The sequence below is a fragment of the Lynx canadensis genome, chromosome C2 (assembly GCF_007474595.2).
Source record: "Lynx canadensis isolate LIC74 chromosome C2, mLynCan4.pri.v2, whole genome shotgun sequence".
Lineage (NCBI taxonomy): Eukaryota > Metazoa > Chordata > Mammalia > Carnivora > Felidae > Lynx > Lynx canadensis.
In genome coordinates, this window is record NC_044311.2 from 155,636,457 (window position 1) to 155,664,206 (window position 27,750).

Here is a 27,750-nt window from a genome sequence, read left to right on the forward strand (position 1 = left end):
ATTTTAATGATTTCAACCTAAGGAGCCCCATGCCAGAGCGCCTGCTGTAAGGGGACAGGACAGGTATGTAGCATAAATAATCACAAGGTACTGCAGGTTTCAAACATAAACGAACTAGATAAATGTGTGACTACTGGCCCAGCGCTCTCACTGGGCAACCCTCCCCCTCCCCCGCCACGGGCTCGCATGACAGCCCCCCCCCCCCATGCCCGGAGCACAGCAGGGACGCTGCACCCTGCACCTGCACAGGCCCAAACCACCTGAGGCACAGTCTGTGCTCACAGTCTGTGCTGGCTCGGGCAGGGGAGGCCCCTGCCTGCCACCTGTCTAGGCAGCACCCCCCTCCCCCAACCAGCAAGTCCCTGGACGCAGGCGCTCGCTCGGCTCGGCTGGGCCACAGCCAAGCCGGCTTTCAGCAGGCCTGAGGTCACCTCCTGGGGGAGCCCAGCAGGCCGAGCAGAGTGTAGCCAAAGGCAGGCAGCCAAAGGCAGGCAGCGCTACACGGGGAACTGCATATGCAAACACTCATCACTAAACAAGAGAAAAGATCTGCAGTTAACCAACAAACCCAAGAGCAAAACAAAACGGGATGTTAAACAACTATTCCATTCATCCCACAGAAAGCTGGGAAAGAGACAACAGGGAACAAGACACGTGGGACAGGCAGAAAAGGAGCCACAAGATGACGCAGCCCCAAGCAGCCCCACGGCACTGAAGGTGAACTGACAGAAACGACCTATGTCCCCCCGGGGCACCACACGAGCTAGAGGGTGAACTGTACCCCGATTTCTCAAGTTAGGATTAAAGCAGGGTTAGAGCAGAAAGTAACACGGTTCAGGAGCAATTATACAGACCACACGGTGAAATTTTTGCTGAATTGGGTGAAATAAACTACATTCTCAAAATTAATTTCACCTGCTTTTTAGAAACCTTTCAAAGTGACTTACCGGAAATTTCTAAATTACTTATGTGGCTCAAATTGTATTTCCGCTGACATCCGGTATTTTGGACATAAAAACATGTCTGCAACAAACCCACTTTTTTTTTCTTTTTTAAGATCTTGATTTTTAAGTAATTTCTACACCCAACGCAAGGCCCGAAGTCACAACCCCGAGATCAGGAGTCACACGCTTTACCAACTGAGCCAGCCAGATGCGCCAACAAACCCCCTTTAAATATAAATCCACACGTCTGCGAAAAGCAAAGGGGTGTGCAAGAGGTCCCGCTAACACTTGTGAAAAAACACGTAGCATCTGTGTCAGCAGTGATCAACCACACCTGAGAACAAAGACAGACCTAGGGGGGCGCCTGGGCGGCTCAGTCAGTTAAGCGTCCGACTTCGGCTCAGGTCATGATCATATGGTTCCCGAGTTCGAGCCTCGGGTTGGGCTCTGGGCTGACAGCTGGGAGCCTGGAGCCTGCTTCCGATTCTGTGTCTCCCTCTCTCTCTGCCCCTAACCTACTCACATTCTGTCTCTGTCTCAAAAATAAACACACGTTTAAAAATAATAATAATAAAGTAAAATAAAACAAAATACTGATTTCAGGGGCACCTTGGTGGCTCAGTCGGTTAAGCATGTGACTTGGGTTCAGGTCATACTCTCACGGTCTGTGAGTTTGAGCCTCGTGTCAGGCTCTGTTCCTGTCAGCTTGTTGCCCGGAGCCTGCTTCGGATTCTGTGTCTCCCTCCCTCCCCTGCTCACGAACGCCCTCTCTCTCTCTCTCTCTCTCTCTCAAAAATAAACATTAAAAAAAAATTATAAATTGATTTAAATAAATGCTGATTTCAGGGGCGTGTGGGTGGCTGTTGGTTGAGTGTCTGACTCGATTTTGGCTCAGATCATGATCTCATGGTCCGCGGGGTGAGCCCCGCTTCGGGCTCTGCATTGACTTCAGAGCCTGCTTGAGACCCTCTTTCTCCCTCTCTCTCTGCCCCTCCCCTGCTCATGTGCGTGTTTTCTCTCTCTCTCAAAAATAAACATTCAAAAAGAATAAAAAATTAGGAAGACAACACTGACTTCAGAATCAATACAAGTACACAGCGTACTTCCCGCTGAGGACGACCAGAACCGTCGCCAGCTGGGTCTGAGCACCACTAACAGAGTGGCCTCCAGCTGCCACAAAACTACAAGAACACACGTTCCGGTCAAGTGCGTTGACATACCAGCCTCGAGGCATCTAAAAGGAAGGAAGTCAAAGTATACTCTGAGACCACAGGGAATTGAAACAAGAAACCCATAACAACAACGAAAAAAAATCTAGGGAAAAAAAAAGCAAACGTTTGAAAATTACACCACACTTCCAAATGAACCAGGATCAAAACAAAAATCACAAGGGAAATTAGCAAAACTGCGTGTCAACACGTAAGGCTTCAGGCACTGCTGCTGTCGGAAAACTCGACAGTGCCCTACATCAGTGTCGGGGGGAGCCCTTCCGGAACGGCCAGCCGGTGCTGTTTATCGGCGAGAGGCCTCACTCAGCTCCTCGGCAGGTCGCCCTCTTCACAGGCTGCTCGGCTGCCCTCACCCCCCGGCGGCTGGCCGCCCCCACAGTGGCTGATCTAGCTGTTCCTTTAAGGGACCTTGCCGAGAACAAGATCAAATGTAAGTCTGGACACCGGGTGGGCGGCTTTCTCAGCTGCCGCACACCAGCCCGTAACTTGCCTTTGTGAAAGTAAGCGTCATCACAACCGAAACGCTGAGTCTGGAGGATGCACCGAATGTTCCGGTCTGCAGCGGGAGGGTTGCACGAACAACGCCAGGCCGACAGCACCATCTAAACGGAACACAGGGGAAACCACGGGCCAGCAGTCCTGAGTACACATCTAACAGAAACGCTGGCACGTTCCCAGAGACAAGGACCACAACGTTCATTGTGGCCGGTACGCGAACTAGTCAAAGGCCCCTGATGGAACGGACGTGCCGTGGTATCTTCACGCTGGGCGCAGCACGTAGCAAGGAGAACGAACCACCTACGATCCCGTGTCACGATGCGGATGAATCTCAGCGGGAGAGGGGGGCCCAAGGGGCCTGAAGCCACTAAGGGCAAAGTGTTGGTGGGCCTGGGCCTCAGGGGGCGGGGATGTCTCCCCGTTGTTTCTGTGGACATGTCACACACGTGCACTCAGCTGGTGACTCTCTAGTGGGCCCACTGGACGTGCCCCTTCCGGCCGTACTCAAAATGCAAACAGACCAAGAAAGCAGTAAGGATTAAGAAATATGTCAACTGAGCATCTAATTCTTGATTTCAGCTCAGGTCGTGATCCCAGGGTCATGAGATCAAGCTCCCCCAGCAGCCTCCTTGCACGGAGCCTGCCTGGGTTTCTGTCTCTCCCTCTCTCTCTGCCCCTCCCCCACACTTGCACGCTCTCACTCTCAAAATACAACAACAAAAAAAGACCACCGATCTTTTTAAGTCAATAAATGACCTGGGGGCGCCTGGTGGTCTCCATCGGTGGAGCACGTGACTCTTGACCTCAGGGTTGTGAGTTCAAGAAGCGCCAACACTGGGTGTAGAGATCACTTAAAAATAAAACAAGTTGGAACAAAGCCCAAGAACCCTTTTCCCCCCAGAAGGTAAAACATACAAACAGGAAGAAAAAATGGAAAGTAGAAAACAAAACCAACGGGGTGTGTAAGGAGCTAATCCTCAGCTCCCACGGCAGACCAAGAGGCGGAAACACAAAGAGGCCGGCTTTGTGAGCCAGCTGGCAGTGGACCCGGCTTCCCAGCAAGGCCATCGTGGGAGAAAGTGAGCACGAGACAGAAAACCCTTCCAACACAGCACGTGGCCATCACGGGTGTGCGTTCCGACCAACCAACCGAGAAAGGAAGGCCTGGGGCAGCCGGGGGCCTGCGGGTCAGGGTCCCCACGGGAACGCGGCTCACACCCACCTCTGGGGAGGCCTGGATGGAGGGCCTCACTTAGGAGACAGGGACAGGGTTTCAGGACCAGGAGGCCACTTCGGTCCCAAAGGGGTGCAGCCCCACAGGAGGCAGCTGCGGCAGAGGAGAAGGGTGCTGGGTCTCCTCTCCCACCCCCAGCCCCGCCCGCAGCCGGAGCCCGAGTCCGCGTGTGCTGGGGCGGGAGGGCGACGAAAGCACCCATGTGGACGGAGCACGACCCGCCGACTGCGTTATTACTGTCGGCAGCGTGGTGGTTCTTGGAGGATGCGGTCGTACGAAGGGAAATACAAGCAGCGAGCGCAACGCGGCCGCTGGGAGAAGGAATGAGGGACGGGGCTGAAGGGCGCAGGGCGGGTCACTGTCAGCTGGTCAGCAGTTTGGTCTTGGCCGTGTGCACCTGGGACTGTGAGAATAACGAGAGAGACTTGAAAGCGAGCAGCAGAGAGGCAGTGATGGCAGCGGCCGCCCTGCGTCCGTTCTGATCCTGACGGGCGGCTCGGCACCACCTCCCAGGCAGGTGCCAGAGGGCCCCGCGCACACAGCCCTCAGCTCCGCCCCTGCCGCCCTGTTTCAGGCACCTGCCCACGAACACAGCGAACGTTCCGCGAGAAAGCAAGCCCACGTGAACACAGAAGAACAGGGTTTGGCTTTGTTTTCAAAGACGGTAACCAGTTAGTTTTAAAACTGTACAGGTTTAAAACACATTTTAAAGAGAGATCGACAAACGTCCCCCTAAGACCCAGATGATAAATACCTCAGACTGCACCGGCCATCCGGCCTGTGAAACTGCCCCGCTCTGCTGTCGTGGCCCAAAACAGACGGAGGCCACACCTAAACCAACGGGCACAGCTGGGTCCCAGTACGGTTTTACTTAAGGGCGCTGGGATTGGAATCGCATGGGATTTTCACATGCCACGAAGTATTGTTTTTCTTTTGCCTGGTTTTCGATCACTGAAAAATGGGAAAGCCGTTCCCGGCTCACAGGCCACACAAAGCCAGGTAGCAGCAGGACTTGGCCCGCAGGCCCCCCGTCAACACGTCACCACCACCAGACCCAAATTCCTCCTAAAACCAAGAACTTCAAAGCAGATTAACGAGAAAGAACGCTGTCTGTGCTGACGAGGTCTGGCTCCTCGGGCAGGACCCCGGGGCACCCCCGCTGCTCCTTCAACGACTTCTGCCCAACCCAATACCCCACTGTACCTCTTGTGGGAAGGGTGAGCGGCTCACCCATGGCTCTGTCTTCAGATCAACGTTTAAAGCAAAACAAGGCACTTAGGGATTTCGCTTCTGTGACACAGAACAACTGGTCTCTAAGTACCCCAAGAAACCCCGCGCCAAAGGCATCACGGACACACACGGGCTTTCCCACCTCTGAGACCCATCACCGGGAAGTGGGTAAAAGCACAAATAAACACATCAGCAGACGCATCTGTAAAGACTACCCACCAAAAAAACGCTTTTTCACATTAACAAGTCAGCATTTCAGTCACAGACAGTACACTCATCAAAGACGGTTTTGCTCAATATATTTTGAAATTAGTTCCAAATGTTGCTCCTAAACATTTCCAGAAGCTGCAAAAAGCTCATCTCTATTCATCGGTGATTAGAATCCAGCGGAAGCCCCGGGTCTTCGCATCCCGTGCAGCGTTGACGCGGAAATCACAGATATACGTAACACCCTCCACCGTTTCCCTGGAGAGCTGGGTTCCAGTCGGGGCTCCCGGGTCCTCACGCCCCAAAGAAGTCCAGTCTGCGCCCCGCGCCCCGACCAGCTCACGTCACGGCGGCGGGGACCGAGCAGACGGCGGTGGCGGCCACCGGAGGAACGGAGCCACCCGCCTGGGTTTCGGGCCCCGCCCGGCGGCGGCCCCCACGCCGGACAGCACGCCCCGCCACCTAGAGGGAGACACAGGGACGAAACGTGCCGCCCACGCTGCCGTAGAGCTCGCGGACTCCCCTGGAGAAGCGTCCAGCGCCACGGGAACAGTGGAAGCTCCACAGCCGCCACGCCCACCACAGGTTCCGGTCTCCTCCGATACGAAGAAAAGGCGCTTCAAGGCACCGGCACCACTCGTTGCATCTCTGGCTGAGTACCAGGCCGTCTGGTTTCCCTTCAACCAGAAGGGTGCCCAAGACGCCAGGCAGAAGAGCCTGTTCGGCGGAGGAAAGTTCTAGAGCCAGGATACCGACCAGTTCTCTGGGACGGCCCACGCGCGTGCGGAGCTGGTGCGGACCTAACTGCCACCAAGCGTGGGTCGGGAACGATGTCCCCATTTCTTACGGGGAGCCGCGGGCAGAGGGGACAGCAGAGCTGGCTTTGGCTCGAGGCCACGAGAGTGCGGGGGCAGCTAGGACGGGCACCTCAGGGACGCCTCCCCCGGCTTCATCTTCTTGGCCTGCCCGTTAGGCCCAGCAGCCGGGTTCTGCCGCCGCTTCTGCAGCCTCTCCTCCTTCTTCCTCAGGTAGGCAGTCACGTTGTCAAAGGTGGCCTTGTAGAGACCACTGAAACCGACGTCCACGCCAGCCACGCCTGTGCAGGAGGAACGGAAACAGAAGCCAGGTGGGATGGGGACCGAGGCCCTGCCACAGGGGGATCAACTCGCCACGGCCCAGACCTCCCAGCAGACCCGCGGCCCCTGCTCCGAGGCACCCCCATGACGCCCGTCTCCGGGTGGCCACGCCAGCCGGACCCAGGACTTGCTTCCAACAACACGCCAAAGCCAGGTCATCGCCGGGAGACGAGGCACAAGGGCTGTGGCTCACACGCTCGTATGAGCCGCCCCACAGGGGCGCCTGTGCTGGGGACTGCAGGCGGCCTGCAGCCAATAGCCAGCAAGGAAGTGAGGCCCTCGGCCCAGCGGCCTGCAGGGACCAGGACCCTGCCAGCAACCACTGTGCGCGCCTGGAATCAGATCCCACCCCAGGGGCAGCGGAGCTTCTCAGAACCACACAAACAGCCCAGTAAGAAGTACTGTCGCCTTCACCCACTGAGCATGGGATACTCGTTATGCAGCAAGGTAATGGACGTGGACTGATCTCAGTGTCAAGGGTTGAGAGGCCTGATGGCCACAGACCAGCCCCATGGAGTCCACTTCACCCCGGTCAGAAACCCCACAGGGCCCGCTGCTCTGGGTCCCCTAACTCTTCTGGGACTTCCATGCTCAGCTGGCCTTCCTTTCCTGTGTCTCCGCCCTGCCCCCCCCCCCCCACACCTTCCCCACACCTGCGCTGTGAGCAGACTGGTTTACCTGCAGAACTTCAGGAAAACTAAGCCCACCTTGGACCTGGCCCTCCCAGGGGATCCACAACAAGACAAGCTGGCCCCAGGCCCCGGCAGGGACGATGGCCAAGCGACAGGCAGGGAGTAGGCTCGCCAGGGTCCCCAACACAGTCCTGCTACAGACCCATTTGACAGTGTTGCTAAAGCAAATCCACACAGTGCTGGGAGGACGGATCCCCGTCACTGCCCTAGTCCTTCCACCCCAAAAGGAAAGCTGGAAGTTAACCCTGGGACACAGAGCCAACAAATCCCCATGAGAACGCCTTCCACGAGACTTTAGATCATTGCCAGGGTCAACACAGACAGAATTCACGTGTGACTCTCTTGAGTTCCAAGAACTCGGACTTCTGCCTGGGGAAGGCTTTGACAGGTGTCTTCTGCTCAACCACGTCTTTACTCAAATGAAGGCAGCTGACTCCCAAAGCTGGCCATGAGTCATCCCTGTGACACGGTCGCCTCAAGTCTCTGCCCAAGAAAAGCATCGTGGAAGTCGCTAGAAGCTGCGCAGCTGAGGGCTTGCCTTCCTCTATCAATAAAAACGGAGCGAGGTCTTGTCCTTGTAACGTTCTCAGACAGGACTAAGTGAGGGCAGCACTCAATGCTTACCACGGGCCCTTCAACTGACAGGGACCTGTGGCTCTGACAGCCAGGCCACTCTCCTCACACTGCAGTGCCACTCTGGGGGGGGGGGGGGGGGATCGGCCTTCTCACCACGGTCTCTCCCCTTCTCTCGGCCTGGGGTTCACACTGAGTCCCACACTGGGCCAAGAAGACCCTCGGGGGTTCCAGTGATTGTCCCCACGCCTGACCTCATGGCCAGGAACCGCTCAGGGTCAACATTCGAGGCTCACAAGTCGCCCTACGCTCCAAGTGAAGGCCCACCCGTTACCGGCCCCACCCTGGGGACCAGCACCGGCAGCCCTGAAGGCAAAGGGGTGGACCCCGCCCCGACTGTGACTCTGGTTCCCATGTAGCTCATGGTCCTGGAGCAGGCCCACACTGGGCGTTCCCAGTGTGGGTGTGGGTCAGCCCCCCGGTGCCCCAACCAGCCACTGGCCTTCTGGAGGGGACACGGACGCATGCCACGCTTCCTGTATCCTTGCTCAGAAAAGCGGCTTCCTACCGTGTATCGCAGCCTGGGATCTGCCCCTGGCCGTGGCCGATTCTGGATGTCACCCCGAAAACAGGCTGCGCCCACGTTCTTACCTTCCAGCATGGCCCAGTTCCCCCGGAGATGGGCGGAGACTTTCTCTACCGCGGCGTCTTCAGGAGCAGCCTGAGAAGACAACGGAGAGAGGCAGGACTCAGGCCGCGGTGCTGCCGGCGCTGGAAAGGGCGGACCCGCCAGGCGTGGTCCCGGCGGCCGGGGCCGGGGAGACACCCGCTGGGGCCGCCCGACACCAGGCAAAGCCAGCCGGCAGTCCCAGCGCGACAGACGCAGCCGTCCTCGCGTCTCGTCGGATAAAGACCCATGACGTGAGGCCACCGGCGTTCCCTCCACGTTGGCTTGTCGAGCGCAACCTTTTCTGAGGAGCCCAGCAGACCCCACACATCCCAGCCGGGGGCATTCTGTTCGCCACCACTTTCTAGATGAAAATACCCGGAGAGGCTCCGGGCGTCTCCAAAGCCCTCGGTCAAGTGAGCGCTTGTAACGGATGGGCCAGCCAGCACGGGGCTCGGGCAGGCTTTATCTCATTCTCCCCCGCCATCGCCACGTCCTAGGAGATTCGGGACGGGCGGGAGACAACGCCGCTTTACAGACGGGGGAGCCGACTCAGAGAATGTGCGAGGTTCACACGTCGCCCGGCCCACAGCCCACACCCCTTTCTCCACACAAGGGCGCTCCTGAGTCCAGTGCGCCACGTGCAAGGCCACGTGCAGCCTGCCGATGTCGAGGCCACACACCCAAGCCACCCCAACTGTCGGTTCCTCTGCTAAAAAGACACGTGACCAGAAAAGTCAGAAGGAACATATGCCGATGATGGCAACTACCCCCCCCCCAAAAAAAAACCACTACAGGCATCGTGACATGAACAGAGCTGGCTGAGGGGGGCGCCTGGGTGGCTCAGTCGGTTGGGCGTCCAACTTCGGCTCAGGTGATGTTCTCACGGTTCGTGGTTCGAGCCCCGCGTCAGGATCTGTACTGACAGCTCGGAGCCTGGAGCCTGCTTCGGATTCTGTGTCTCCCTCTCTCTCTGACCCTCCCCCACTCACACTCTGCCTCACTCACTCTCTCTCTTCCTCAAAAATAAAGACATTAAAAAAAAAAAAAAGAAGAGCTGGCTGGGCATCCCTGCTCCCTGAACCCACATCACAAATCCTCCGGCCACACCCCCCGAGCACCGAGCCACGATCGAGCTGGAAGGGGGCACAGCCGTCGCCCCCTCCACCCCCACCAGAGGCACAAGGCCAGCAACCTCACCTGCCACTGGCCGCCCACAGGCCTGCAGAGCACGAGGGGGGCTTCCCGGTGGTCCTGCAGGACCCACAGTCCCCGGCCCTCCTCGAAAGCGATGTCCCACACTCTGTGCCGAAACGTCAGCCGCTGTCTGTAAACCAGCTGCTGTCTGGCGGCATCGAGCTGGAAAACGTAGACCGTGGGAATACTTTCCGCAAAGAGAGAGAGAGAAGTTGTATTACGGCTACGACCAGGCCCACGTGGTATCATTCGACGTGTACAGCTTAGTGCCGTGCCCGGGTCGCCCCGAACAGGGACCCGGCCATCGCCAACCTCTCGGCTGCAGGCTCACGAGCGGCCCAGCCAGACACGCCTAGCCGAGCCGCCTCCGGGCCGGAGAGCCATAGGACCTAGGGTCACTGCAAGTGCAGGTCGCCCAGTTCTGGCTCAGCCAGCCCTGCGGCACTAGGGAACCAGTGCAGCACAAAACAGGTGGAGAAGGTGACCGTCCCGGCTGCGCCTTGGACGGCACGGGACGCACCGGCACTCCCACCTGCTCTAAACCCGCTCTAAACCCGCATCCTTGCTGTAAAACAAGCAAAGACGCCCGCGGCAGGCTTGTCCTGAGGACACACGAGATGTGCGGACACACCACACGCCCACGCGGCGCATAAAGATGCTGGTGCGCCCGCAGATGGCACGTGCCCCCGAAATCCTCCTCCTCAGCGCCCCTCGGCACCGGAGCCCTCGGGAGGGCCAGCGGGTCGTGCCGTGACCTGCCCGGCCCTCAGGAGGCACCGACTAAGGTGCATTCCACAACTCTTGGGTGGCCCTCGGGCACAGATTTTCTCAGGCACAGCTGGAGACCATGAACCGAGCAGCGCGTACAGGAGGGCCAGCCCACAGCAAGGGGCCCACGGACGCCCCGCAGCAGCACGAGCTCACCAGTCACACAGCAGCGCCACGCAGCCGTCCTGGCTCCGGTAAGTGATCCTGGAGGCGGCAAACCTCTGCAAGGGAGCACAGCAACGTAAATGCACGCTAGCTGCCAGGGACCCGGCCCCAGACTACTCTGTTCAAAGCGAGATCGGACACGGCAAGACTTTGACGTTGCCACCACGGTCGAGGAAGGAAAGAGAGACGACAGCCCTAGAATTTTCTGAAAATCGGTGAGAGAAAAGGAAGACACGGCAGACCCCCATGACACAGTTCCGACGTGCCACGAGAGACGGAGAAGCCTCTCCGTGGCTCTGGCCCTCCCTCCGGAGCCTATGCGGTGTCTTTGGAGCCAACAGAACTGGTCAAAAAGCAAGACCAGGGAGCAGCAGAGAACACAAGGAATTATTAACAAGACACAACCGTGTCGAGGTCCCCTGGTCCTGGAGAGGGAACCCCCAGACGCCCGCCAGTCGGGAGAAGTGGAGGGAAAGGTCTGGTGCTCACCAAGCCTGGCCTGAGGGGCTGGGCCATGTGGGAGGGGGACTCCAGGGAGGGAGGGAGGCGAGGAGCCCGAGGGACGGGGATGCTCCACAGACCCTACAGGCCTTGAGGGCCAGGCCCGAGGTCAGACAGCTGCTGGTTCAGGGTCCTCTCTCAACCTCACTGTCCAGAGCGTCAGAAGGTTCAGAGAGCATGAATATGAAAGTCACTGGAACAAATCAGGCCTCTATTCGCCACAGCCTCCGAGGGGGGCACCAGCATGGCAGCCACCCAAGCAGAAGGCACCACGAGCAGGTGGCCAGAGCAGCAGAGTCGGCTGAGCCGGAGGCCCAGGCAGCCACTCGGCTGGGTGGCCACGGCCCCAGGGGTCCTTGAGGCTCTGGCCCGTGGTGAGGCCTGGCCTGCCCACTTCTGAGAGGGAGTAAGGGCAGCGGCTACAGAGCAGTCTCAGGGGGACGAGAGCGAGCAGGCAGTCCCAGGATGAGGCAGAAGGAGCCCTCAGTTCTCACGCAGACCTCCTGCAGGCTGGCGGGGGGCCATGTGGGGGCTCCGGGGGAAACTGCAAAGCTCCCAGTGACAGGCAGGACATCCTGGTCGTCAAGAAACCACACCGAGGACCAGCTCTGCAGGCCTGAACAGCCACGAGAGCGGACTGCTCCCTCCCTGCAGGGCCTCCGGGAAAACCGGTGGGGCTGTCCTCAGGTGACCAACCTGGACCTCAGCTGTGCAGGCCACCAGCTGGGAAGCATCACAGAGCTGAGTGCCCATGAGCACGGAATCCAGAACACCCCAAAGGGCCGCCCACACGTTCTCCCCTGAAAATCTTTCACGACCAAAGGCCCAGGTGACCTGACCTGAGGATACACTGGCCAGTGTGTCGTCCCAGGGGTACGGGGATGGTCACGAGACTAATTAAGTTCTCTGCTCAAGCATCACTGTCTTTTCTGTTTCCAAGCAGGATCGGAAGAGGCTCTTCTGTAAAGCGGGTATTGCAATGCACGTACAGCGAAATACAAATTATCTCCTACTTACGCGACCGGGCGCCCTCAAGGAGAACACGCGTTCTCCCAAGCTGGAACAAGTCTGTGCTGACGGCAGAGAGCCGTTTCCCACGCAACAGTGGCTCTGGCCCACGGCATCCCCGGGACTGGAGAGGCGCCCTGCAAAGTCCAATAAACCCACACCCAGACGCTACCTCGTCACCCCAGGGCTCCGCCGGCTCCTGCAGGCTGGTCAGGTGACAGCAGTGCAGCTCTCGGCCACTTCTGTACTCCCAGAGCCTCAGGGTGCGGTCCTGCACACAGCAAGGACAGGTCAGTGTGCATTCGCGGGGAGACCCAGGCCTGCCCCGGCGGTGGGGGGGGAGGGCACTGACTCAGCGGAGCCGGCACGAAGGCTCTCTGCCCGCAGTCACACAACCACTAAGAAAAACACGTGACCCCCATGGCAAAGCAGGCAAAGGACACGAGACGACCCGTCACGTACAGACATCACGGACCACGGCGGCTGGGTTGGAGCCTAAGCACGCACACACGGGCACGCACACGCACACACTGCAACAATCATGTGCTCGCACAGGAGAAACACGGGTCGGGCCAAGCACAAGGACGGTCCCACGTCCCTGTTTAGGAACAGTGAAAAGGGGGCGTCCATTTGTTCCCCATGAGACCGTCAACTGTGTGGCCGGTAAGGAAACTGGTGTGCGTCCCAAAGGCCTCAGCGCCCCGCAGACACACACGACAGAGGAAGAACTCGTATTAACAAATGCAGGTCACGGCGCTCGCTGAAGGGACGGGACACGCGAAGAACCGCACGTCTAAGGAGAATGAGCAGGGAGTGAAGCGCAGGTGAGCCGTCGGGTCCGCCCAGGAAACCCGTGCGCTAGATCCCGTCGCTGGAAACGCGTGCACAGGCCCATGCGCACCTGAAAACCTAACGCTGACTCATCCAGTGAGACGCCACCAACACAGCGCACACGGCAGGTTTTAAACCACCAGGAAAAAAGGACGGACGACAAACTGCCCGAGTGTCAAGAGCAGGGGTGTGTGGGCGCTGGGCAAGAGGACGTAGCCACCATGAACATACACGCCCACCCCTACGTCCCTCCCCAGTGACCAGAAAGGGAGGTTTCAGAAGCATGAACCCTCGAGGATGAAGACGAGAGTCATGTGAGGCCACCCGGGAGGAGGTGAAGGGAGGGACAGGCCGTAGGGGGCTGAGATGTGACGCACCAGGCCGGGCCCACCAGCACAACCAGGGGGTCCGTCAGAGCAGCCGGACTCCCTACCCTGCTGCCCGCAGAGCCGCGGGGTCCCCGTCCGGATCCAGAGTGAGGGACCACACCACTGGCCCTCCCTGGTCACCTCCTGGGGCAGGCGGACAGGCCTGACGCCCAGGAGGGCAAAGACTGGGCAACGTGACCACCAGGAGAAGAGAGGTGACCCACGGCTATAGGTGCCTGACTCCGACACCCTGGACTCGAGGGACACTGGCCACTGCCCTGTCCCCACCGCACACGGACACCCCCCTGCAAAAGGCAGACACCACACACGGTGAAGGAAACGCAAACGTGTGATCTCGGGGGTCAAAGGCCCTGCGCTTGGCGTGGCACTGTGAGGGGAGAACGTTCTGGGCACCAGAAAGGCTGCCGAGAACTAATGGTAAGAGCAGAACTTCACAGCCCACAGGACACTGGGAAATTAAGTTGTGGAGACGTCCCCACAGCAGAAGCAGGAACATGAGGGAAATGTCAAGGGAAAGACAGCGAGCCATTCGAGAAGCACACCTGAGAGTGAGGACGCTTCCCCAGGAGAGAGGAGGGTCTCGAATCCGGCGGGGGCGGGGGTGGGGCTAACCACATAGCTGGTCAGAGCCCTGACCCCCATCTCCAGAGCACGGGGCATGGAGGCCCCCAAAACATCCAGAGAAGGGGGAACGGATCCCACAGAGAGAACGCAAACCCTCACGTGAGATGTGGGGGGCGGCGGGGGGCAGGGGGTAGCTTTAACCTGGAGTTCGGATACCCACCTACCCACCAGGCGGGGGCAGAGGATTCAGGGCGTTTCCAGAAAGGCGGCTTCCTACCACCACCCTCCCTCCACCTTCAGAGGCACCCCTGGGAGAAAGGAGGGACAGAGAACGTGAACTAACATGAGGGGCGTCCGGAGGCGACAGGAAAGAAGGGGTCAAGAGCAAGACAGCGTCACCACCCTCCACCACCCTCCGCCACCCTCCGCAGGGCAGGGAAACGGCGGGGGGGGGGGGGGGGGGCGCGTGTTCTCCTGTTTCTCAATCACTCTTGTTCTCTGGACACTCAGAGTGGAAGTTAAAAGGCCAAAGAGGCCGGGGACGCACCTCGCAGGGGCAGTGGGAGCGAGTGCCAGTTTTCACTGGGGGCCTCACAGCGGAATGTCACTTTGTAAGCGTGTGTTTCTAATGACAATAAACACTAGGAGCGCCAGCCTGGCTCAGTCGGTAGAGCGTGCACCTCTTAATCTCAGGGTTGTGAGTTCAAGACCTACACTGGGTGCAGAGATTCCTCAAAAAATAAAATCTGTAGAGGCGCCTGGGTGGCTCAGTCAAACGTCTGACTTTGGCTCAGGTCATGATCTCACAGTTCATGAGTTCGAGCCCCGCGTCGGGCTCTGTGCTGACAGCTCGGAGCCTGGAGCCTGCTTTGGATCCTGTGTCTCCCCCTCTCTCTCTGCCCCTCCCCTGCTTGCACTCTGTCTCTCTCCATCTCTCAGAAACGAATAAACATTAAAAACAAACAAAAAAAACTTTTAAAAAAATTTTTCAAAAATAACGAAAAGAACTGCACCTTGCACAGGGCAGGGCACAGGGTGGGCAGAGCTCTGCCGCATCTTTAAACACGCTCCTAAGCAAAACATGGAACTTGACAAAGCCAGTGTCAAAGTCAAAAGTGTTCGTTCTACTTTTCTATGTGCTTGGATGCTTGTTTTATTGTGAGAAACACTGGGAGGCGTAGGTACAGCAGAATTCACAAAAACCGGCCACCTCTGAGAACTCTAGCCACACCTACTTTCTTCCGTTTGCTATCACAGGACCAAGCACGGCTGGGAGGAAGACAGAGTCAGAAAGCAGAACGCAAACGTGGTGAAGCAACAAAGAACAGACGTGTAGACAGCGGCCAGGATTCTGCAGGACGGCAGGGAGGCCGCTGTTCCCACCCGGAAGCCCGAACTCAGGAGGGCCAGGAGCCTTCCGGGCAGCCCACCCCAGGCACCCGAGTCCCCTAGAATGCTAAAGAGCAGGAAAGACTGAGGAGGAGGGACAGGACAGAACTTCTGGGAAGAAAGAAAGAATCAGACGCCATCAGTAATTCAAAACCTTCTCTGGGCAAAAATCTTCCTCAGAGCAAAGAGGTCTCTGGCGACGAAACTATCCAAGCTTCGAGTCCCACCTTCCGGACACCGAAGTTTTCACTACTAACCAAACCCCCCCACACACACAGGGCCAGGTGCCGGCCCGAAGGACAGGGTGGGGGACAGGATGAAGCGCAGCAGTAACTCGGGGGAACCCAGGTCCCCCTGGGACTTAGGTACTGTTGTACCGGAGGTCACAATGCTATTCCAGTAAGACGACAACCCTGAGACCCGATTCCTCACACTCCATTCCAGGGCGACACACACCCACCCCCCTGTGTAAGGCCCTAAGCAAGGAGGCAGCCTGGGATGGACACACACACGGACACACACAGGCAGCCTGGGACAGACCCCCCCCCACCCCCCCCCCCGATGTAAGGCCCTAAGCAAGGAGGCAGCCTGGGTCAGCTCCAAACTCGGGAAAACAAGCACCATCTAGTGAAGAACAGCCAAGACCCAGCACCAGGACGGGCCCCCAGCCCCAGCCCCAGCGGGTCCCTCACTGGAAGGCGCCCACAGGTGCTCACCCCGGAGCCGAGCACTTACCCCGGACGCGGACAAAAGCAGCTCGGGGTGGTCAGGCACCACGAAGATGCGGCTCACAAACCTACAGCGTGAGAGAAGCAGAGGGTGAGCTGAGCTCTGGCACGCTGCTCTGACACCCGCCCGGCCCGTCTGTCCTCGCCAAAGCCCTGTCCCACATACCCCCGAGCCCCGGGGAAAACTAAGGGAGGGTCCACGGGGAGCTGAACAGCGTCGAGCAAGCCGGGGAGCACACCGCGTCATTCTCAGGGCCCAACAACACGACAACCCGCAGGAGGGACCGGCCCAGCCCGGCCGCGCTCCCCACCCTGGCCGCGCTCCCCAGACGCGCTGCTGGAAAGGTCCAGGAGCTTCTGTGCCGCTGCTCGAGCCGCCCCGCTCACAGCCCGAGACCTCCCCTGCAGGTCCGTGATGATGGAGGCCTCAGGGTGGGATCCGTGGGACGGAGCAACAGTGGTCGGCAGGCAGACACAGACCCACTGTCCTTCAGCCCGCGGTCGTCCCCAGAAGCCCACCTTGGAGCCAGCCTCGCCCTGCGAGGGAGACGGCCTCCCCGGCTTTCCCGCCAGCTGTATGGTGATCACCAGCGCACGGCCCCCAGGGACCCCAGGCGGCTGGCCCCAGCACTCCCCCGGCACAGAACGTCCGTTACGGACGCCGTTATGGACGCGTTACGGACGCTCGTCACCTCCACGAGTCAAGACGAAGCGGGTAGAAACCCGTTTCTACAGATTTTACACAGAAGTCTTAAAAATCGATTTTTATCTGGGGCACCTGGCTGGCTCAGCAGGCAGAAAACGTGCGACTTAATCTCAAGGGTGTGACTTCCGGCCCTGTGCTGGCTGCAGAGATTGCTTAAAAATACTGTTTTTAATCTATTTTTACCACTTACTCGCTCACTGAAATACCTGAGCACCTACGACCTGCCGCTGTGCGGAGGGCTGGAGACAGCAGTAAGCACAGCCCGCGAAGGCTGCAGGAGCCAACAGGAGATGGGCCGGCGGAGAGCCCAACAGAAACGGGGCTCCAGCCACGTGACTGGAATTTGCAAGGGACCCCATCCAAGAGTTAGACACCGATGTGGGGCGCCTGGGTGGCTCCGTCAGTCAAGTGTCTGACTTCAGCTCAGGTCATGATCTCACAGTTCATGGGTTCGAGCCCCGCGACGGGCTCTGGACTGACAGCTCGGAGCCTGGAGCCTGCTTCCGATTCTGTGTCTCCCTCTCTCTCTGCCCCTCCCCTGCTCACACTCTGACTCTCTCTCTGAAGAATAAATAAACATTGAAAAAAATTTTTTTCCTTAAAATAAAAGACTGCATCAAATGAAACTAAGGGCTTCTCCTGAGCACACACTGTAATTAGCCTTGACCCCGAGAAGACCGGCATTCTTTGAAAATGCCTCCCTTGCAAAATGTCAAAATTCAACTAGAAGAGAGCTCACTTGCCCTAGAAAAGAGGTCGCAAAGGAAAGACCACTGCCCAGGTTCAGATTTAAGTCCTGGACTGTTCAAACTACGAAAATATGTCCCCCACACACACGCCTACTGGCCACCGACCGCTGCCCGGCCCTGGCGGGTGTCGGTGCAGAGAAAGGAGTGTTCCAGAAACAAGCCCTCGCCTGGAGGCCAACGTGGGGACCACTGGTGAGCGGTCACAGGCAGGAGGCGGCGGGCTTGGAGGAAAGTCCTCCAACACTGAGCGCCACGCTGGCTCCCGTGGGCAGCGTCACCACCACCATCTGTGATGCCCTCGTGCTGGGGTCTGAGACCCCAGTGCTAACGAGAAAACCGGTCCCCGAAACGCACAGGAAGGGAGGGGAAGGAAGAGGTGAAGGTTCTGAAGGCCCCCGGACAGAAGCAAGCACCGGATGGGGCCTCGCCAGGGAGCCGCCCAGGGGAGCGCTGCATGCGCGCGGCGGTCCCGCTCCTGCAGGCCTGGCCACAGAGCGGGTGCCCCCGCTTCTCGACCAGCCCGCCTGTGCGTCCCGGACGTCCTCCGGTGGGGCAGGAAGGGGACTCACTCCGTGTGCCCGAGGCAGAAGGACTCGATGCTGTGCGGTGCCGCGGCCCAGCTCACCCGGATTTTCTCGTCCCGGTCGGCGGTGAGGACGTAGCAGTCATCGGGACTCACGGCCTGCACACGAGGGTGACAAAGGACAGGTGAGGGTGGCCGAAGCCGGGACCCCCGCCCCCGGGACTCGTTCCCAGTGCTCCCCAGGTGTCCTCGCACACACACCGCCTGCACCACCCCTCGACCTCCAGCACCCACTCCCCGCCCCCTCTCCCTCCTCCTCGTGTCCCCATGGCCACCCAGTCACCAAGTCCTGGTGGTCTTTCCTTCAAGAAACCCTCCCTCCTCGTTCCCGCCAACGTCCTCGGGTCCCACCCAGTCCCACCTCCTACTGGCCGCCCCCAACCCCTCACCAGGCCCCTCGGTGGGGTAGGTCGTGGCTGAGGGGCCGCAAGGACACGGAGGTGAGGCCCGTAAAGCACGGAGAACAAGCCCAGGCCTGGAGACGGTGCCTGCTCTTCCCACAGCCCTCCTCCACCTCCGCACGCGACCCGGGCTGTCCCTCACTTCCGGGACCACCCCGACGCCTCCTCGCCGGCCCGACCGCATTCACCGGCCGCTTCACCTTCCAAAGTCCCACTCATGAGGCCACCTGCTCACCAGTCTGCAGAGCTTCTACAGAACCCACACGCCCCCAACGGCCAAGCTCGCAGACCCAGCCTCACCCTCGTCAGACCCTCTGCTCTGCCCCACCTGACTAGCACACCACCCACGTACCACATCCAACAACATCGACAGGTGCCCAAGTTCAAGCTTGCCGCATCCCTGTGGCTCCAACACCGAAAAGGAATAAACGTCTCCAGACTTGTCGGCCACCAGAAGTTTCTCCTCGGAGGCTGTGAAGGTCAGGGCCGTGCACCTCCTCACCACGGTCCTGGAAGGCCAGAGACGCCCACAGTTGGCTCGCACAGTCAGCACAGGAAGGGCCGACGGGCCTGCCAGCCGTGCGTCCTTCGGACACGCGTCAGCTGCTCACCGAGCGTCTCCCCCTCCGGGTACCACAGCAGCACCAAAAAAGCAAGGCAGTTAAGAAATGGAAACAAAGCCAATGTCCTAGACAAGTCTCACTTTGAAATGATATTTTTGCTTTTATGATGGCAGAATCTGGGCGGTGGATACCTAGCTGTCTAGCACGAAATCCTCTCCAATTTGCTGTGCTTGAAGATTATCCTAATAAAACGTCGGAAGACCTGCTCCTCCACCCAGCAGCTCCACCGCACATGTCGAGGAAGAAGACGGTCAGCTTCAGAAAACACCCAACGTGCTCTGGGCGAAACCGCGAGCACACGCACGACGCGGGCCCCCTGCGCCGGGAGACTCCACACCGCGGCCCGGGGCCCTGCCGGGCTGGACCCACCCGCACTGCTCCTGCTTGCACAACAGTCCCGAAGACGGGGTGCGGCACCTCTCCGCAAACACGCACGCGCCATCCGTCCCCACGGGGGCGGCCCCGGCACGCGGCTGGGGAGGTCTGAGTTCCGGCTCAGGCCCCATGAAAGTTCACACGCTCGTCAGTTCACACCCCGATCCGATTCACCAGGTCGGTCACACCCGCGAGTTGGAAACTGGTTCAACGCTGCGCCAGCCCGAGAAACATTACCGCGTGCGCGCACACGCACGCACGCCTCATCCGGGGTCCTGGTCACCCAGAGTCTCGCCCACTCTCGGGAGCGGGTTTATGCAGCTTCCTCCCGCCCTCCTTCTACACTTCCTTCGCTTCCTTTCTACTCGCTGTCCACGAGGCAAGTCCCTGCACTTCCGGCTCAGACCCCACCTGCGCCACAGCCTTACGCAGACATCACGTTTATCTGCCTTACCTGCACTTACGGCCCCTGCCCTCCCTTGTCCCCAGAGGGGATGCCAGTGCACCCCCACGGCGCCCTGCAGCTGGCGCTCCAGATGTCAGCCCGAAATGGAAACCTAAGCTCAAACAAGCTACGTCTCCGACACAAGGACCGAACGAGGACGTCACAGCTTCTCGGGAGCAGAGGGACTAAAGGACAGAAAACACAGGGGAGAGGGCCGCCAGCAGCAGCCGAACCTTCCCCTCCGCCCTCCAGGGGAGCTAAGAAAGGACGAGTAATGACATAAACGTGCAGAAAACAGAGAAAGACGGTGAGGCTCCGGGCAAAATTAAGCAGAACTCTCCAGGCGCGCCTTCACCTACAAGCCGCCGCGGCTCCTAACGGGCGATTACGCAGCTGCCTCGCGGCCACCCTTCCAGAGCAGCGGCCTGGGCCAGTCCTGCAGGACTCACACGGGCACCCCCTCTTCCTGATCAGCCCAGAAACGGCCCGGCTCCACAATCTTGTCACTTCGTCTTTTGCCAGTTGGGTGGGGGGCTTCTATCTTCTCAGGCTAAATTAGTCCTTGCAAGGACTCCAGGATGCACAGAGCAGGTGGGGGTGAGGGTCTGCAGGGGCAGATCCCGAGACAGGACAGTCGATGGGTTGGCCACTCAGCCCCCCCCGGAAGGAGGGGTGACAGGGCCCCACCTGTCCTCAGGGTCTCTCCCTTCCCTCCAGAGTCATGAGGTACACAGCCCAGTGTTCCTGTCTTCACGCCCCCCAAGGCCAGCCTGGCCTCTCCCCTGGCCACTATCCTGGTCCAGCAGCTGAGCCCGAGATGCCCCCGCTGGGCTGGGACCCACCCAAGCCCCCCTCCAGAAAGTCATGCTTGTTCAACAAAACTGAGCCCGCCGGGCCCCACAGGGCCCCGAGGATACCAAGCTCCCCAACACCACGCACCTCCAAGAGCAAACCATCTCATTTCTCAGTGCTCTGCCTCTCCACATACTTATACGATTTTAATGCATCTATTTCCCGAAACGGTATGACTTCCTACGTGAGATCTCTCACCAAGAAAACAGAAAACATGTCACGCCAAGTGTCCTCATTTTTGGTTCAGAAAACCCGGCCTCAGTTCCAGGCCTTTGTCACCCTGAACTGAAACCTTGAAAACAATCACTGCTACCCACGACTTCCATCTGGGCTTTTCCTCAACACCCTCCACGGCTAGGTTTTAAGGCCACTGGAGAGCTCCGAGCTGTGACCAGTCTTGGTCAAACACGCGAGTCCAGGACGCTCCCAAGACTGAACTGAAGGTCAAGGATGGCTGTTTTTCTGAGGAAGGGTCCGTCTGTCGGGGCCGCCCCCCCCCCGACCCCCACCAAGCACAACAGGTGCTGCATCGGGCAGCATCGCATCTTACGTTGCGTTCAGGGTAAAGGTGTAGGACGAGGCAACGTGGGAAACGCAGCCTCTAGAACCGCAACATGATCTGGCCCGTGCCCTTCGCTCGGCGGCTGACACAGACGGGACGGGAGTCCCGTGGGGTCCCGCCTAACTGCCAGCAAGCACCGTCCATAGGGCACGCCGTACCCCACCCGCGACACCAGAGGCCCTGCACACCTAATGCACGTTTGCAACACAGTCCTTTGTTGGCATCAACGTAAAAACCAACAGCCCAAATACGATTAGAGGGGGAAAAAACCAGACACCAACCACCGTTTGCCAGCATATTGCCAACCGAGTGTTCCTAGATCTTTACGGGAAGGTAATCACCAACACGGCACCTTCAAGACACAAAACCAAGTCGCAGCACCCGGGAGCCCTTGGGGAACGGCCAGAGCCCCGCCAGGAGCCCCGGGCGCTCGCCCTTCGGTCGAGGCGCAAGCTCCACCACAGGATGCAGGGGTGTGGTGGCAGGTGTGCGGACGTCCCCTCGTCCCAAGTTCAGGGCGAAGGGCTCCCCTGAGCACAGCGCACACCCCCATGCAGAGGCCACCTGGAATTTGCCTTTTCACTCTTCTCTTTGAAAGTAAGATCAACCAGGACTCTAAAAAGCGTAGCTGCTGGGGTGCCTGGGAGCTCAGTCCGTCAAGCGTCACGATCTCCAGGTTCATGGGTTCGAGCCCCTCATCGGGCTTTCTGCCGTCAGCGCAGAGCCCGCTTTGGATCCTCTGTCTCCCTCTTTCTCTGATCCTCTCACGTGTGCATGCGTGTGCACTTTCCCTCAAAAATTAAATAAACATTTAAAAATAAAATTAGGGGCGCCTGGGTGGCGCAGTCGGTTAAGCGTCCGACTTCAGCCAGGTCACGATCTCGCGGTCCGTGAGTTCGAGCCCCGCGTCGGACTCTGGGCTGATGGCTCGGAGCCTGGAGCCTGTTTCCGATTCTGTGTCTCCCTCTCTCTCTGCCCCTCCCCCGTTCATGCTCTGTCTCTCTCTGTCCCAAAAATATTTTTTTTTTTTCCAACGTTTATTTATTTTTGGGACAGAGAGAGACAGAGCATGAACAGGGGAGGGGCAGAGAGAGAGGGAGACACAGAATCGGAAACAGACTCCAGGCTCCGAGCCATCAGCCCAGAGCCCGACGCGGGGCTCGAACTCACGGACCGCGAGATCGTGACCTGGCTGAAGTCGGACGCTTAACCGACTGCGCCACCCAGGCGCCCCTCTGTCCCAAAAATAAATAAACGTTGAAAAAAAAAAAAAGAAAAAAATTTTTTAAAAATAAAATTAAACTAAGTTAAATTGAGTTTAATTTAAATTTTTAAAAAGGGGGGAGTCGTCTGGGTGGCTAAGTCAGTTGAGCGTCCAACTTCGACTCAGGTCATGATCTCACAGCTCTTGAGTTCTAGCCCCACGTCTGAGCTGACAGCTCAGAGCCTGGAGCCTGCTTCCGATTCTGTTTCCCTCTCTCTCTGCCCCTAACCCACTCACATTCTGTCTCTGTCTCTCTCAAAAATAAATAAACGTTTAAAAAATAATAAATAAATAAATATGGGGCGCCTGGGTGGCGCAGTCGGTTAAGCGTCCGACTTCAGCCGGGTCACAATCTCTCGGTCCGTGAGTTCGAGCCCCGCGTCGGGCTCTGGGCTGATGGCTCAGAGCCTGGAGCCTGTTTCCGATTCTGTGTCTCCCTCTCTCTCTGCCCCTAACCCACTCACATTCTGTCTCTGTCTCTCTCAAAAATAAATAAACGTTTAAAAAATAATAAATAAGTAAATAAATAGAATAAAAAGCACAGCTGTCCCCGATACAGATGTGAACCAGCTACCAGGTGGAGTCCCTTAACCCTGGTTGCTGGGTAGCTCAACAGGTACGTAACTTGCACGTGTTTCTCTCTTACTGTCAAGGGACAGTTAAGCGGAGCAGCCTGCGTGGGGGTTGGGGGGGGCGGGGGCAAAGATGAGGGGACAGAGAGGCTGACCCTGCTCCGGGTGGGTGTTTCCGTCCCTGTCACAGACATCAAAGAATCCCAGCCTTCTCCCACCGGAGGAAGCAGAGATCTCACCACCGCCCCGTCAGAGCAACAGAAAATCACGTGTGCCCAGGGCCTGCGCCAGCATCCCCCACCTCTCTAAGCCCTCGAGGTCACAAAACAAGGAAGCTCTCGGGAACTCACTGACGGAGACCTCCAGAGGGACAACTAAGGCCAAAGGACACCAGGCCGATGACACCCTCCCCCATCAACACTGAGCTCGCACACATTCTTCACGTACTTGGGAATCAGGACGCTAACTTTACATCCCGCCAAGTTCAACTGCGGCACAGGTGCCTGAACGTACACAAAACCCCTCACACTCTCGGGGCACCCGCAGTTAGTCTCCATTTCTGCCACCACGGGGCTGGAGGAGTGCTGGAAAGCAAGATGCCACGGTGGCCAGGGGCCCGCACTTTGGAGCCAGAGCAACCAGGTTCAGGGCCCGGCTCTGCCCTGGGAGCTGATGAGGATCAGCTTCTGGACTCCAGCCAGGGATGTGGGTAAGGGCAAGACCCCTGCCCCGCCCCCCCGCCCCCCCCCCCCACAGGGCTGTTTCGGGGATTAAATCAGTTAACACACGTAAGACCCTGAAAACAGTGCCTGGCACAGAGCTGAGACTATGTGTTAGTTGCTTATTACTAGGTCGCTGTCGCTACGGTTATGGGCATGCAAGTGTAAGCTGTGCGTTCAACATCAAATTATTCAACGTTAGCATTTCATACCTGACACTCAGACATTGCCATGGTTTTGTACGGAAAAGAATCAGACGCTTACTGTCATCAGTTAAGGCAAAATAGGTGCCAGACTTGGAGAAGGTTGACGCCAGAACCGTGTCACTCCCCTTATCCGCGGGCTGCCCGTCCTCCCTGAGAAAGAGAGGACAGGGTTAGGGCCTACCTGAGTAAACAAGGCGGCATCCCTGCAGGCTAGCCTCACTCATTTATAACACGAACAGGGGCAGAAAACGATATGAGATTCACGTAACCAGAATACAAAGACCTATCAAGGGGACAGAGGGAGGTTCAACACAGCTGGAATTTTTAACGAATAAATCTCATTAAACAGGCACACACACCAGAACCCAAAGAGCAGAGCTGGAAAGACCCTCGGAGATCACGTGACCCACTCCCTCAAGGACATGAACGGATCTAAGACTAGAGCCAAGGATTATTTTCAGTTGTTTTTTTTTTTTCTAATGAGCCACAAGACCAATTCTACTAAAAAAAGAACACTATACAAAATTATCACATTCTGCTTTCCTGATCTTTCAATTAACTAAAGCTAACTTCATACACCTGCCTTCAAAGCATTTAAAATCCCATTCTATTTTGGGGTGCCTGGGTGGCTCAGTTGGTTAAGCATCTGACTCCTGATTTCAGCTCAGGTCACGATCTTGAACTCAGGTAATGATCTCGGGAGCAGAGCCTGCTTGGGATTCTCTCTCTCCCTCTCTCTCTCTCTCAAAATAAATAAAAATAAAACATTAAAATCCCATTGTATTTCAAGATGACTATAAAAAAGTTAATTACAGACAGAAACTAATTAAAAATACTTAGAAAAATCCTAATGTCCTTAATGCCAAATTTAAAAGTTCCACGTTTCTTTCCGGAGGTGGTACCTGGTTTATCCACAAAGCAGGGTAAAGAGAAATGAAAAATTCAGGGGCACCTGGGTGGCTCAGTCGGTTAATCTTCCGACTTCTGCCCAGGTCATGATCCCATAGTTCATGAGTTCGAGCCCCACGTGGGGCTTGCTGCTCTCAGCATATATCCCACTTAGGATCGTCTGTCCCTCTCTCTCTCTCTCTCTCTCTCTCTCTCTCTCTCTCTGTCCCTCTCCTGTTTGCACTTTCTCTCTCAAAGATAAACATTAAAAAAAGAACAGAAAAAGAAAAAAGAAATGAAGACTTCAGTAAGTAAGAAGATCATTTACTTCTTAGGCTACTCTGTCCCAATAATTCCATCATCAGGCCCGATGAGGCCCCCCCATTACCTCACCCTTTTTCTTGTGACTTCTCTGCTGCCGTGCTGCAATCATATGCGAAGAGGACGTCATCATCACTAAGGAAGAACAAAGATTTTAAAAAGAGCACTTTATTAATAAAAACACGGGGTTTTTCCTAGAACATAAGTAATCTTATAATCATTAAATTAAGGGTCTTATCAGGGAGACTGAGCCGCTCAGTCAGTTAAGCCTCAGACTTTTCATTTCAGCTCTGGTCATAATCTTATGGTTTCTGAGTTCGAGCCCCGCATCAGCCTCTGCACTGACGGTATGGAGCCTGCTTGGGATTCTCTCTCCCTCTCTCTCTGCCTCTCCCTACTCGCATTCTCTCTCTCTCAAAGTAAATAAATAAACTTTAAAAAAAATCAATGCAAGATGCTTATGTCAGAAGAAATTACGTTGATGTTTCTGGGGGTTTCTTCCATGCAAATTTAAAACTGCCACCTTTAAGGGGTACCTGGGTGGCTCAGTCAGTTAAGCGTCCGACTTCAGCTCAGCTCAGGTCATGACCTCACGGTTCATGGGGGGTTCCAGCCCCGCGACGAGCTCTGTGCTGACAGCTCAGAGCCTGGAGCCTGCTTCCGATTCTGTGTCTCCTTCTCTCTCTGCCCCTCCCCCACTCAAGCTCTATCTCTGTCTCAAAAATAAACATTTAAAAAAGTTTTTGTAATAAAATAAAACTGCCACCTTTTAAAAACGTCTCAACTACCCAAGAGAGCTCCCATGGCCGCCAAACACCTACCAGTACAGGAGTCACCACCCATCTTCCCTCAAGACCCTAAGCTCTCTTCAGTTTATGCCCATCTCCCCCGTTCCAGTGCCGGGGCATAGACAGGGCACAGCCTTTAAAGTGACTGCGCTGACTCTTTTCCCACCAAACACTGTGACGTAGAAACACTTCTCCGAGGCAAAAACTGTGCCACCGGCACATTTCCTCAAAAGGCGTAGACCAAAGCAAGCATATCAAGTGTAATAAACCCATGTCTCCCAGTGGCACGTGTTAGGATACCAGGAGTCTCCAAAAGAAAACAATCTGGAACATACAAGTTTATGAGCATGTTTTTTGTGAAAACTGAACTTAACGTTGAAAGAGGATTTCCGATACCAGGCTTTGAACAAAAAGCTCAGAGAGGCTATATTTGCATTTGACGGACATATGTATGAATCCAAACTACCCTAGGAAAGGAGCACGGGCCGAAACGGACCATTAATATCCATGCGGCTCCTGGGGCAAGACTATTTAACACTCATTGCTAAGAATTTCGGGTGCCGTGTAAGCCGGTGCAGGCAGTTAGAGAAAGCGGGTGCACAGCCTTGTGAAGAGGCGCTGGGGAGGCGCGCGCGACACCTAGAGCCCCAAAGAAAGAACAAGAGCGGGGTCTAGGGCTGCGGGCGAGGGAGCAGGCACCGACAAGGAGAGGGAGGCGAGAGGAGTGCGCCCGGGACCCCCTCCCAGCGCGTTCCCCGAGAGTAGGGCACCCCTCGCCAAGAGGGCAGAGGCCGCCTTCTTCACAGGGCCCCCACAGCGGGTGTGGCCACGACCTCGAAACCGCGGGGCCTGGCCCGCGTCACCTCACGCAACCCGGCCCGGGCAGCCACCAGAAGCGTCCGGCGCCGACCCGGCCAGGCGCACGGGGCCCCGGGCCGGCGGCGGCGGGACGCACCGGGGGTGGCTCTTGAGAGGAGGCGCGGGCCGAGGAGGCGGCGGGGCTCGCGGGGGGTGCCCGCCAGGGCGGGCCCAGCCCGGCGGCGCCAGGGACTCGGGCCCTCCAGGCCCCGACGCGCGCCCGCAGCCGGGGCTCCCCGCTCCAGGCCCAGCCCCCTCACCTGCTCGCAGTGGAGGTGGCCAGGAAGCGGCTGCCGCCCCGCACCACCAGCGTCTGCCCGCACAGCGCCAGCCCCGCGGAACTCGCCATGCGCCCTCCCGCCGCGCCACCCCCCACGTGCGCCGCCCAGAGCCACTTCCTGCCGGCGCCGTGCAATGACGTCACGAAAGGCGCCGCGGGGTGACGCGCTCGGCCTGCCCCCGCGGCGCCGGAGGCCCCGGGCATGCGCACAAGGTGCCCTCTCCTTCTCCCCTCCCCGCCCACCCCCCTCCCACCCCGGCCAGGATCCGTTGCCGGTCGGTTTCGCGCGCTCCCGTGAGCACGCTTGCTGAGCGTTGCTCTTTGCCTCCTGGGCAGGGCCGCTTCCGGATCTTTCTCCGCTGCAGCTGGGGGACTTGGTCCTGCTGGTACCTGCTGGGCTCTTCGTAGCCGCTCTTTCCAGAGGTGGGTGGGTGTGAGCTCCCCCGCCTGTCCCGCGTTGGCGTCGGCGGGCCCGCGGAGGGGAGCTCAGTCGCTGGCCGGGAGCCTACCCACCTCCCTGGGAGGTACGCCGCGGGCGCCCCGGGGAGAGCGCTTTCTTTGCCCGTGGCCTTTTGCTCGAGGCGTGGCGTCACCGTTCACCAGCCGGA

The 27,750-nt window shown here is 57.9% G+C and overlaps 1 protein-coding gene across 2 annotated transcripts; it reads right to left on the reverse strand.

Annotated features, from left to right (window-relative positions):
- Positions 1 to 4,540: 4,540 nt before the first annotated feature.
- On the reverse strand, positions 4,541 to 27,312 carry WDR4 (WD repeat domain 4). Of its 2 annotated transcripts, XM_030329462.1 has the most exons (11): positions 27,123 to 27,241; positions 25,289 to 25,351; positions 24,014 to 24,157; positions 18,742 to 18,898; positions 17,975 to 18,087; positions 15,958 to 16,018; positions 12,222 to 12,320; positions 10,532 to 10,596; positions 9,611 to 9,794; positions 8,395 to 8,464; positions 4,541 to 6,438 (listed from the first exon to the last, which is right to left on the reverse strand). In XM_030329462.1, exons 1-11 carry the CDS (start codon positions 27,209 to 27,211, stop codon positions 6,257 to 6,259), a joined length of 1,227 nt encoding a protein of 408 aa, XP_030185322.1. In that variant the 5' UTR covers positions 27,212 to 27,241; the 3' UTR covers positions 4,541 to 6,256. The 2 variants fall into 2 exon arrangements, with proteins under 2 accessions (XP_030185322.1, XP_030185321.1); XM_030329461.1 differs by lacking the exon at positions 4,541 to 6,438 and having other exon boundaries at positions 7,534 to 8,464; positions 27,123 to 27,312.
- Positions 27,313 to 27,750: the final 438 nt, after the last annotated feature.